This window comes from Coenobita brevimanus, chromosome 80 (assembly GCF_032717465.1).
Source record: "Coenobita brevimanus isolate Jiangsu-jjx chromosome 80, ASM3271746v2, whole genome shotgun sequence".
NCBI lineage: Eukaryota > Metazoa > Arthropoda > Malacostraca > Decapoda > Coenobitidae > Coenobita > Coenobita brevimanus.
In genome coordinates, this window is record NC_137033.1 from 11,418,770 (window position 1) to 11,432,291 (window position 13,522).

Below are 13,522 nucleotides of genomic sequence, written 5' to 3' on the forward strand. Positions count from 1 at the left end.
TCTCTTGGAAGCAGATTTTACAAGAGATGTAATATGATCTTTCCAAGATAAATCCCGAGTGAATGAAACCCCAAGCATGTTCAAGGATGATGCAGGATTGAGCTGGATATTATTAAACATTAGTGGGTACTCCTGCGGAAGATTTTGTCGCATTGATAGGTGTAAAAAGTGAGTCTTTGATGCACTGAAAACAACAAGATTATTTTTACCACAGTCAGAGATACGAGCCAAGTCAGACATTAAGTGTGCCATAGCCTCATCCCTTGTTTGTTGAAGTAACTGCTGAGATGGACGTTGCGGGAACCGAATGGAAAGGTGAAGGGTGGAATCATCAGTGTACGAGTGGATAGGGTTAGATGCAGCTTAGAAGATCATTTATGAATAAAAGGAAGAGAGTTGGTGATAGGACAGAGCCCTGAGGAACACCAATATTGATAGATCTAGGAGATGGCACTTCTTGTCGCCGAAAGCACCGGAATAACGCTGAGACAAACATTTCGTTGAAAATGATTCAAAGCTGTCTATTCTCGTGCTTTGCCGATATACACCAATTTATATTTTCCTACCAAAAAGAAAAAAAAAAGTGTGCCGCTGAGACTTGTGGGTGGTTATGTGGGATAAAGGGTCAGGATGATGATGATGATGATGATGACGATGATGATGATGATGATAATGATGATGATGATGATGAGGAGGAGGAGGAGGAAGAAGAGGAGGATAATGATGAAGAGGAGGAGGAGGAGGAGGACGAGAAGGACGATGATGATGATGACCTACCATGATCAGGTCGTAGTTGTCATGTTGGATCATAGACAAGGCTCGGGTTAGGCGCTTCGTGAAATTTGCCGTATCCCCAGCTGCATCGTAGTAGAATGGCTCGCAGAGCTTTGGCAATTTAGACTCCCATTGAACGTCACACCTGTAGGAAGATGTTGGGCAGATGTTAGCCTGCCAGTGTGTATAAAAGAGAATTAGCATTGTTTATCTAATTCGCTCAGTATGTGTGTGTGTGTGTGTGTGTGTGTGTGTGAGAGAGAGAGAGAGAGAGAGTACATTTTTTCTAACCTCATCATGTATGAAAGTACTTATTTTAATCTGACCTCGCCCTGTTTATAGACCGTGCAATAGTGTATGAAAAGAGTGAAATCAGTTTTTCTAACCACTTTGTTATGCATTGTTAAGAAGCTTGATTTGCTAGTCAGGTAGTACTGGAAGGTTCTCAGTAATTCTCGTAGTTCGGTTGTGAGTCACAGTTGCCAGATAGCCTGCTATTTGTGAGTGGAGGTATTTTGTAAGTTGTACAGTAATTTTTATGTTCTTTTTCTCTATAATGTTTTATTTATATGATTGTTTAATTATGTAATTTTATCTCAGTTTGTATGCTAAATAATTTGGAGTATTATGCAGTGTAAGAAAACTCTGGATATTTGTTGCTTCTCCGAGAATGTAGTAGATAATTCTAGTATATAGGAAACTTATATAAGGACGGGGTAAGGACTACAGGAATTTCAATTCAGTATGAATTTAATTTAGTGTCAGTTCAATGTCAATGCAGTTAGTGAAGACTGTTTAGTTCCGGTACTTATGAAGAAAGTGAAGTTCAGTTGTTAAGCATTAGGTGTAATTATTTGAAAAATAAAGACAGCGAACTTGAGAAGCCAGTGTTTATCTACCACACCTGAGCCGATCTTGTTGCATACCGAAAGGCTGACCTTAGGAAGAACAACTCACTGGGCAACGTCCTTTATATGCTGAACTACTGCTGTTGGGGCCTGTGGCAGTGTGGGACAGGGACGTGACAGTGTAAAGAAAGTAAAAAAAAAAAAAATAATCTTACTCCTTCATTTTGTGAAAAAAAAAAAAAAAAAACCAACAACCGCTTCACTGTTTATAATAGAATCTAAAAATTATTTTTCTCACTGTGGATAAGAGAAGGCAAACATTATTGTTAACTCCTTCCGTACGGGAATTTGTCTTGAGCATCAAAGAATATTGCAAATTAACTACCAAGAGCAGTAATATGTTTGCATTACTTGGATTTGTCTTACTGCAGAAGATACTTATGTTATCTAATCAGTCAGTGTAACGCTCCCTCCCTCCTTCCTTCCATCCTTCCTTCCATTCTGCCTTCCTTCTTTACTTGCACAAGTCTAACTCCTCTAGGACTGTTGTCACCAATCAGTTAGTTGTTGTTGTTGTAGCTACAGCCTCAGCCTCCTCTGGACGTGAATTAAGTGGACTGTGCGAAATTGGCCACTTCAACCACTCGCTTCTAAAGATCTTGTATTGAGATACTGAGGATATGTTGAGATCTGTGTTGTGATAGTGTGATGCATGAGGTGAGTAAACATGTTGAGGTGTGTGAAGCCGTATTGCAGTGTATGAAACTCCCCCACGTCACACTGAAGCAACCAGTTCCCTTCACCCCTCTCTTTTGTTTTCCTTTCCTACCTTCCTTCTCTTTGCTAGGTTACTTATGCTGCCAGGTTTGTTATCATCAGTCAGTCAATCAGTCAACTGCTCAGTACCATTCTCCTTCCCTCTATCCTTCCTTTCATAATTGTTTCTTTTCTTTTGATTTCAGTCAGTCAGCTCATCAATTCTGTCTCTCCCTTCTTCCACCGCCCCCCCCTCTCTCTCTCTTTCTCTCTCTCTCTCTCTCTAGTTCTTTCCTTCCATCCATCCATCCATCCACACATCCTTCCGTCCTTTATTTACTAATCAATTTATTCATAATTTCTTTCTCCCGTCCTATCGTCCATCCATTAATTCAATCATCCATTCATCAACTCGTCTTCTCTTATCCTAGTTCTTTTCACCTCACCATCTATCCATACCCCTACTTTCCTCCTCTGGGACTCTTCACCTCACCATTCATCCATCTATCTACCTCTCTTTTCCTCCCCTAGTTCTCTTCACCTCACCATTCACCCATCTATCAACATCCCCTTTCCTCCCTTCATCTCACTTCACCTTGACCACTGGAACAGCGCCGTTTTGAGATTGTGTTTGGTGGCGGTGATCCAAAGAGGCTCCGCAGCGCTCCACCAGCCCGGGTGGCCAGTGGTCTCCTGATTTTCCAAAACGAACTCGAGGTTACGGTCCAGGTCCATCATGTAATTGCTCACTATGCCGTGGCTCTCTGGGTACAGACCTGCAAGATTTTTACCCTGTGAGCATAAGTTGTGACTCCATGCTTTATTTATTTATTTATGGAGAGAGAGAGAGAGAGAGAGAGAGAGAGACTCTTGCGTTTTGTCCTTGGCATTAATACTTCACCTGTAATAAACAACCTCGAAAGGATCAGTACCGTAGATCTCTTGCTATTTGTTCTCCTTCGTACAAAATGAGTACGAAAGCACCCCAAAATTAATCCAGACTATGACAAACAACAGCCAAATGTACACCATACTGTAAGATCCAATCTTAGTTGTAGGTGCAGACAGGTTAGGGTATAGAAAATGTTGCTCAAAGGCCTCAGATGCACGTCAAGTATGCTTTCGATAACACCATCTATATAATATTAACTGATCCCTGCTGGTTCATGTTCAGACTCTGATGCATGATTATATATTTACACACACACACACACACACACACACACACACACATACACACACACATATATATATATATATATATATATATATATATATATATATATATATATATATATATATATATATAAACTAATTTCGTTTCATCAACGACACCTCTCCAGTATACTGTATATATATATATATATATATATATATATATATATATATATATATATATATATATATACTCGAGAGGTGTCGTTGATGAAACGAAATTAGGTTTTTCTGTTCTAAAATAAGGATAACCCCTCCTTCAAAAGCAGGTCTGTCGCTAAGCCTATGTTTCTCTCATCCCTCACCACATTACGTAATCAGCCATCTTTATCTTCATTTGTTGTTATTTTCCCTCGTCACTCCAAGGTCCCTCTTTTTCTCCCAGGTATTTTTGTAGTTCATGTTTCCACCTTGTTCTTCGACTTTGTTTTCTAACCCCAAGTTCTCCTCATAACCCTGAGAGTATACACCGAGGAGCTGGGAGAGGTATCTCCTTTAATTTCTGCTTTAAAAGCTGATTACTTGTGTTTTTCTTCAAGGCTCACTTGACAGAGGGCGTCAAGAACAACAAAAATCTCTCTCTCTCTCTCTCTCTCTCTCTCTTAAAATGTGCAAGGTGTAATCTAACATCTAAAACCCATTACCCCCACCTCATCCTGCCGTTCCTCGACCCTCACCTGTCACTATGGTGTGCCAGTTAGGAAAAGAATTGGTGGGAAAGACGGGGTTGAGGTGAGTGGCCCTCGTCCCCTCCTTGGCCATCTCCTCGAAGCCACGCAGCCCCTCATCACCACCATGAACCTCGGTGTAGTCCCAGCGAAACCTGAGGCAGTTAGTCATTGCCTTTTTTACTTTTACTTGGCCTAAAATTGCCATCCATCTTGGGTATTAGTCTGAAGCAAAATATTTACACTAACATAATATTACTATACTCTTTTGACTTTAACTTCACCTAAAATTTCCATCTCTCCATGTTGAATGCTGAGTAACAACAGCAAATTAACACTAGAATTTGATGTTAGTCACAAAGAAGTGCTATAGATGGAAATGTAGAGCTGTAGAATTGTCTCTTTCTGACACTGGGGTACAAGAAATAAGGTGCAAAAGGACGAAAATCTAGGACAAGTTAGAGTGAAACCAGTACAGGCGGGAAGAAGTACTGCGAAAAGGATGCACAGTCGTGGTATTGTGTTTTTCTGTTTCGTAGCCACTTAGCTGCAAAGGAATGAACATCTAGGCCAAGCTAAGTTGCAAAAAATATCGTTAGCTATGCACCCTGTTAGTTAGGGGGGTGATTATAGTTCATTCGCTTTAAGTAGTAGAGATTTTCTTCCTTTTGCAGTTATTTTCCCACTAAAACCTAAGGTAGTTATTTAGTTATGCAGTTTGTTATACACTTATAGCTGTCACGTTAACCTGGCGGAGATTTTCGTCTTCTTGCAGTTTATTTCTCGTAGTTTAGAGGTGGAATAAAACAATACTTTAACTCAACATTCTTTTCCATAGCACTTCGATCCCACTCTCATCGCAGTCAAATGCTAATGTCTGGTAGAGCTCATTCAGGATGGGGTGCCAACAATTTTGCGCCAAGTTAAAGTGAACATAGCATTGTTAAAAGGACAATTAGATGGTAGATTATGTAGTTATAATTAGTTGACGGTTGGTTTGATAGTTCTTGAGTTAGTTCGTTAGATCATGCATTGCTAGGATGGTTTAGGGAAGACCATTTATAGTGAGGAGGTTGGTGGATGCCATAAGTAACCCCCTTAGTTCGAATAAAATCTCCCCTTAGAAAAAAAAAGAAAAAAAAAAAGAATTGTTTGGCCATAGCACGATTAAAATATACAGACGAAAACATCCTCGTAGTGAACCGATTAAAGTCACTATTACTTTTTTTTTAAATTAGGGAAAAGATATGTACTTTCATTAACGCTTCCTGGATGACTTCTTGTATCAATTTGCCTGTGAAACGCAGTGATGGAGCAGGGAGTTTGAAAATCACCTGCGTTTTTTTAATTAATTTGTACGACTTCAAACATAGGCTTCACAGTTCGTTGGCTAAGGACCAGCAGCCTTTCTACGTGCTACGCTCCTTCACAAGCCACCATTTCAGCACTAACACCCTGCTTTCGAATTCAGTACATGCCACGGATGTCTCGTTCACGGCTGGTGTGATGGCAGCAGAGTTTATTTTTCTGTAATACGTTGGTGGTACTTGTGAAAGAGTATCTTCATTGTTCTCTAACCTTGCTTAAAATAGCCATATCTTCAACTTGAACTCTGAGTTGCAACAAGAATTTAGTTCTAGAGTATGCTGTTAATCAGGAAAAGGTGCATCATAAAGGATGCAGAGAGGTAGTATTGCCTTTTTTCTACCACAGAGCTACATGAAATGAGGTACAAAAGGACGAAAATCTGAGCCAAATTAAGGTTAAAGCAGCATAGTCAAGTCAGTTTTAACGATATGCAAATCATGAAACTATTCTCTGTTCCAGCCTGAGATCGAACGCACGTCTTTTCAGGTAACTTCCTCAACCATTCAGCAGTTCCTAGGAGACATCTGTACTTATGTAATTGTAATTCATCACTATCTAGCAAAGTGACTCCAGGAAAATTTAAAGAATTGGAGCTGCTTCTCACCATTCACTGGACGCATACATTATATTACATCTAGATGAAGATCGGATTTGAAGCAGTGGCCATAGAAGGAAAACTGAATGCGTTAAGTTGTTGCCTAGCCTCAATTTTTTAACGAAAATTTCTGAAGCATTGATGAGGACAGAACGTGTCTAAACTTTTTGTCTCGTTGCTGACTACACTCTGTAATGTGGGATGAAGGCTTATAACATCTAACAAATTCCAAATATGACCGGAAAAAAAAAAAAGGCATCCTTACACCTTTGTGTACTCAGTTTTAATAATACGACCGTAAAAGGTTTCTTCCGAAACGAAACCCATCATTACCTAATCTGCCTTAATCACAATTATTACGTAACTTAACAAACCCTAGCCTTACCTAATTCAGCTCAACTCCTCAGTACGATAAATTCTCTCTTCCTATAGTCAGTTTTCCATTAGGCACTTTTTACAGAAGTGGTAGGTGGTGGCGACCATCATCCACTCACTTGATGTAGTGCTGCCTACTTCTTCCTTAGCTTTTATCATTCTTTTTCTGTGCCTGCCCTCCTCTCTTCCTATTTCTCCCATCTTTCCTGTCACTACTTAATGTTTTTCTTTCCGTTACAGGTGGCTTTACATTGAGTGACAAGCCAAATGGTTTCCTGTAAGCCAAGAAACCATTTACAAGGCTGGGTGGTAACCATATAACCAAACTATACGTGGTCCCTACGTGTCAAGTGGGTTGGTGGAGGGTTAGTGCCCCTCCCTGTAAAACAAATAACTCAAAGTCAAATGGCCACCCCGTACGGGATTATGGCGTCTGGCAATAGATAGATAGATAGATAGACTTTTTACAGAGAAGGACACCTCCATGTGATGGCACCGATATAACCATGCGACACAACTGTCTGGTTATACAAAAGTTCCTCAGCTCCCTATCTCCCGAAGGAGGAGGATGACCTGCAGTATGGGGGTAACTTAACCTGCAATCTGCTGGGCTCACTTTTCAGATGAACATAGGACTACTACTATTACTGTTACTGTTACAACGGAAAGGCTGCTCGTATTGGTGGGATGAAAGAAGGTTGTATCTAACCCACTCAGTTTGGAAAGTTTCTGATATGCTGGAAAAATGTGTGAAAATATAAAATACACAATGAAGAAAAAAAAAAAGACCATCATTGTGGGGCGATTAATCCATCTTGAACTTTCTCAGATAAAGGCTTCACAGTCGGTGGGTTTAGAGCTAATTCACTCAAAGGGAGATGGAAATGATTTTTTTAACCCCTCCAGCTGGACGATGTAATTGTTTATTTTATTATCGCCACCACCAGACTATGACTTTCACCTCAGGACAGATCTCTAGTAGTGAAGACAATGATGCAGGATATACCTAACGTCTCCGGTTCCAGCAACTCTCTAGAACTTAACCCCTTTACATCAATGACGTGTGTTATAGTTTTGATGTAACTATTACCAGACGATTAGACTAACCTTAAGATAGACTTTTCGAACTGGAGGGGTTAGATATGCCTTCACCAACAAAAACCCTTCGTAAGCTGAATAAAATCGTCTTGAGGTGGGACGAATGAACTACAAAATACATCATCGGAGTTAAAAGCTTAATGGTTTCATCTGGTAGTACCAATAATGGGATAAAAATACGTCATCGAACTGAAGTGGTCAGTATACCGTAAAGGAGAATGATCGAACAGGGAGTTAAAATATTTGAGCTAAAACAACACTCAGTTCGATCTGCACTTACCCATCGAGGAGGATGAGGATGAGAGGATGGCGTGTATCGGTGAGCGTTGCACGAAGCAGGAGGAATACAGACAGAAGCTGTAGAAGACTTGAGGACATACTGACTATAGTTTCCCTTCTCAAAAACTACTTAGCGGCAACTGAAAACGTACATCATCTAAGTGCCCTACATCAGCTGCTCTAGGGCATTATCCTTGAACTTATCTTCACATATGTAACATGTGTAGGTTTGTGGCAAGTAGAAGGACGGCTGAGTCCAAGGGATCAGGCTGCTTTGCTTATGCTCATAGTCAGACACAGTCAGAAAATGAAACATAAAACAGTGGTTTAGCAGATTCTTAGCACGTGTATAGTTCGCCTTCTTCTCGCAATGATCCTAACTATAAAACAAAAGTGCGTGTGTGTCATGCCTGTGAAACAGTGTGTGTGTGTCTGTGTCTGTGTGTGTGTGTTATCGAGGAGACAATAGTTTCAAATGAACAGAAAAAAAACAAAAAACAAAGACGTCACCATTTGGTAAAGCAATATCTCCTAATAGTAACTACTGCTATCTGTTAATGTTATCACGAGCAAGGAAAATACATGTCTTTCAATATGTAGCTTTATAGGATGATATCTGTTAATGTACTACAAGGCTTCAACGTGGCTTCATTTTCGGTTCTGAGCTGATACTAGCAATAATTTGACAGACTAATGGGTGGTTACTTATTTCAATATGATGCTGTTGTCTAGGAAACTTTTGTCTCAATGATGAAATAAATAAAAACATTTTACTGAACACCCGTCTCCTCCCTCACACACACACACACACACACACACACACACACACACACACACACACACACACACACACACACACACACACACACACACACACACACACACACACACACACACACACACACACACACACACACACACACACACACACACGCGCGCGCGCGCGCGCGCGCGCTTCCTCTCCCCTCAGATACCCTTTCCCCGCCACACACACCCTCTGCCCCCCCATACACAATTCTATCACCACCACTTATGATAACTTATCCAGTATCTCTTTGTAAGAACCTTAAGGGCATTATAAGCTACTTTCAGCTGAATAAGTCACTAGACTTGACCTTGAGGGGACTAGCAGTTATATTACTAACAATTTCATACTCCTTTGACTCACTCAGCTCAATAAAAATATCTGGCGTTAGATGGAATAGAACACTAGAGTCGTCGCGATCATGAGAGGTGTGAAGTGCAAGGTGAAAGTGGAAAACATCGAATAATGAAATGGTGATTCTCATTACTCCAGTTATTAATAGCATCTTCAAACCGAGGACATTTTTCTTCTTTTAATCCCGCTACGAGGCGTTTTTGTTACTTTTGGGAATACCGTAAGTATTTTCCTATTGAGTGGATGAACGAATGCTACTGCAAAGTCATCCTTTTTGAAAAGTCACTCTTGAACTGAATATCATGATCTAGAGACAGGATTACTAAAATAGGAAGAACGTCGATGTAGTGAAGGAAGAAATGATGCATTGAAATTTTATGATGAGTCAGATTTGTAAAATTAAAGCGGAAGAATGTAATTAACGTTTTTTTCACGTTAAATTGGACCAGATTTTCGTTCTATGGCAGGTAATGTCACATAGCTCTGTGGCAGAAAAAGAAAATTATATAACTGTGCATCCTCTCACTAGAGATAGCACCCTGTTTTGGCATTAAGCTTTTCTTAAAATTCAGCATGCAAGATGAGGAGACTGCAATTTTAGGACTGGTCGGAGTGAAAAGAGTAATACCGTAAAGGAGTAGCCATTTCCATTCAACGACGCCTTTCCTACTTACTTCTTACATTAAAAAATTCTATTCATCTTAGGAGACGGTAGTCGAGTTCGTAGATAGATGACCTGCTGTCCTAATGTACGCGGGTTGAAATCCCAACTGGGGAAATGAACATTTTAAGGATCTAACTTTCATTAAAGCAGAATTTGCTGATCTACCATAACACCAACCGTCATGTAGAAATATCCCCGCCAATACCAATAGACCAGTCTTCTTTGAGAGAGCCCTAGCATGCATTCAATATAGATGGTACGTGTTAGCGCGGAAGTGATAACATGTAGAAGGAGTATGATTCGTAGAAGGACTGCAGAGCCTCAGGGAAAGGGCTGCTACACCTTTTCCCACAGTCGGAAGCATAAAAAGGTAAAAAAAGTGAAGTGAAGCCTTCTTTCACTCCTACAGCGAGAGAAAACCTGCATTCATTTAACATTTGTTACCTCATGAACATTATAATCAGCTCAGGAGGGACTGCTCGAATTATAAGGACTTGGTACAGCCTTCATTGGCCATTCCTATACGAGTGATATAGTTCGGAGATATGTCGTTCTCTTCGTCGTCGTCGTCATCGTCGTTGTTGTTGTTCTTGTGGCCCCAGGCACATCTGATATGTGAACCCAGTGGACTGCAGACTTAAATCCATTATCCTCCTTTCGGAGGATAGGGAAGTTGTTGAGGGACGTTTATATAAGCAGACAGTTGAGCCGTCTATTATATTGGTGCCACAAGAAGAAAGCGTCCATCTCCAGCACCATTTTGAAGACAGCAAGAACATAATAAAAAATTTAAATTTCACCCTCGCAGTGCAGGGGTGAGCTTCTAAGCTACAGCAGGCACTTGTTAAGACGAATAAAGTCTAGTGATAACAAGAGTGAGATAAATAGGTGTCATGGTGACAAAGAGATTAACTTGCTCATTATCTTCTAATTTATAATGGGTCCGGAACTGAGAGAAGTGTATGGAGTTATACGGAGAGACAAACAGAAAGTGCTAGAGAGTTGTGGCGTTGATTTGGTGTGCTGGGAGCATTACGAGAATTACTGTTAGTTGGTTTGGCCATGTGGAAATGATGGAGAATGATAGACTGACGAGGAAAGTGTATGTGAGAGAAGTTGACATGGTAGGGACACTGGGCGACCGAGAATAAGATGGAGGGATGGAGATGATAGATATGTGAGAGAGGAGGGTGTGAACTGGAGATTGGACAGCCTGATGGCAGAGGACAGGATGACATGGATTCGTTTGTGTCCACCTCTTACGGTACTGAATGGCTAGGAGGGTGTGAGCGAGGTGGAAGGGGAATGAAAGGAAGAAGATTGAGAAAAAGATTGAAAGTCGAGGCAGAGAAATATTCGAGTATGAGAGAGAAAGGTGTGAGCTGGAGATCGGACAGCCTGGTGACAGACGACAGGGTGAGATGAATTTGTTTGTGGCCACCTTTTATGGGATTATCGCTCCTGGGAATACAGTGATTTCCTGGATGTTATGTGTTAGTCCAGTTCAGCCCTACTATGTCCTATTGACTCCTCCATCGAAGTTGGAGGAGGTTATGAATTCCCCTATGTTTGCCTGTTTTTTGTCCTCACAGTATCTCCAAAATTTCATAATGAATTTCAATTAAATATTGCGGAGGGTGGGCCATGGGCCAAGAAAGAATTGATTAAATTTTGGGAGGACCCGGATCCGGATCCAGATCCTATGTATCCCGCACAATACCTCCAAAGATTCTCAATGAATTTCAATGAAATTTTATGAAAGAGTGGGCCATGAGTTAAGAAAAAATTGATTAAATTTTTGGGCGGATCCGGATCCGGATCCTCTTTAATGGCAACGGCATTGGCAGAGTTATGCGCTGTCTTAGTACTTTCTAGTTCTTTCCTATTTTTGCTGCCTCCAAGCTATTTGAGTGAGTTTAGAAGGAACCGTTCTCATTGAAGAGATTAATGGTAGTGGTGGTGGTAATAGTAGTGGTAGTAGTAGTAGTAGTAGTCCAGGTTCATCTGAACCTTGAATTCAGTGAGCTGCTGGCAGAAGTTGTCCTCCTCCTGCAGTACACCATCTTCTTTTAGGAGGATAGGGACGTTTGTACAATCGGGCAGTGTAGACGTCCAGTTATACAGGTGCCACCATATGAAGGCGTCTCTTTGCAGCACCTCTGAAGGGGTTAATGAAAGACAATTTCTAACTTCTCCTGTTCGAATGGTCTCTCCTAACCGGAATATTATCATTTGTACATACCAGGCAGATAACATGAGATGCCCCCGGACTGAAAGAGTTAAAGAAAGTACCGTACTGTCGAGCAACACCAGCCTCCCTCATATCAGCTGGAGTTAGGTGGAGCGAACGGGTGCGTTGTTCAGGGCTCCAGCTCATATAAGATCTGAGGCAGTATTAACCTTATCATGCCTTCGTATCAGTTATGTAATGTTTTGACTTTTTTTGTGGCATTTTCATCTTTATTATTTACTCTATTTTGCCTGTGAAGTGTATAGGGGATGTATGAGTAGCGGCAGCAGTAGTCGTAGTAGTACTACTATTAAAACTACTACTTCTATTACTACTACTACTTTTACCACTACTACTACTACCACTACTGCTACAACAAAAACAACAACAAATACTACTACTACTTCTACCACTACTACCACTACTGCTACAACAACAACAACTACTACTATTACTACTACTTGTTTTCTTTTTATGTTTCCGACTCTAACCATAGGCTTCACAGCCTGCTATCAAGGCCCAGAAGTCCTCCTACATGCCATTCATCTCTTCATGTCACCACTTCGGCGCTAAGTCCCAACGTCCATATTGAATACATGCTAGGGCTGTCTCATACAGGACTGGTGTATTGGTATTAGCGGCGGTATTTTTACGACGTGTCGGTGGGTCTTTTGGTAGATAAGTAAAGTCTGATTTAGTGAAATTCAAATTCCTAAACTGTTCCCTGCCCCAGCGGGGATATGAACCTGGGTCCGGTAGGACTGCAGGCCACCTCACTACCGATTGAGCCACCGCCTCCCCAACTGCTGCTGCTACAACTACTACTACTACAGCTTTGAATGAAATAAAAGCAGTCCCGGTTAAAAGTCCTGGATGTTCTTTAAAGTCTTAATTTTTTTCCATACAAATGTAGTGTACAGTAGGGGGAAAACTGAAAAATAAACTTTTCTTTTCAGGTAGCACTAAAACATTAACCCTGGAGGCCATTATGAGTCTCCCTCATGTGGAATAGAATACTAGAGCTGTCCCGACCATTGGAGGGTTAATGGTACCATTGTCAGTGCTCTCAGTCACAAACACTCACTCTTGGCTGGATAAGACCGTCTGCTGTTAAACCAGATTAAGCGGGAGTATTTAGGGTCAGACAATAATGAAGTAACCTATTGTGAACAGTTTATCAAAGGTCAAGGTCACGGGCACGGTCGAATATTCGGCCTTTTATACCCTTTGTCGGGTGCAAGTGTTGCACTGAGTGTTACCTCGTGCTGTATTACTGGTATCACAAAGCCTTTTATCCAGCTTAGCAGAGACTACTCTGCCTGGAGAGGTTAAATAAAGTCCTTATCAATTTAGTTACTGCTTGGGTACACTTCCAGTGCTGAATAACCTCGTTTTGTAGCAGCAAGTATTTACATTCTTTATCACAATGGGTCAACAATGCTCCCTCACTCGAAGACACGAAATTTTACCCTCTCATGCTCAGGACAATTCCA

General features: G+C 40.9%; 1 protein-coding gene across 1 annotated transcript in view; it reads right to left on the reverse strand.

The window, feature by feature from the left end:
• LOC145409230 (glycerophosphocholine cholinephosphodiesterase ENPP6-like) overlaps window positions 1–13,522 on the reverse strand; it is a 44,112-nt gene that overhangs the window by 25,954 nt on the left and 4,636 nt on the right. The window contains exons 3-7 of the mRNA XM_080279713.1: window positions 12,827–12,898; window positions 7,978–8,032; window positions 4,271–4,416; window positions 2,974–3,154; window positions 778–919 (exon numbers count right to left, since the gene is read on the reverse strand). Coding sequence (XP_080135839.1) covers window positions 778–919; window positions 2,974–3,154; window positions 4,271–4,416; window positions 7,978–8,032; window positions 12,827–12,898 — 596 coding nt within the window. The remainder of the gene's footprint in view (window positions 1–777; window positions 920–2,973; window positions 3,155–4,270; window positions 4,417–7,977; window positions 8,033–12,826; window positions 12,899–13,522) is intronic.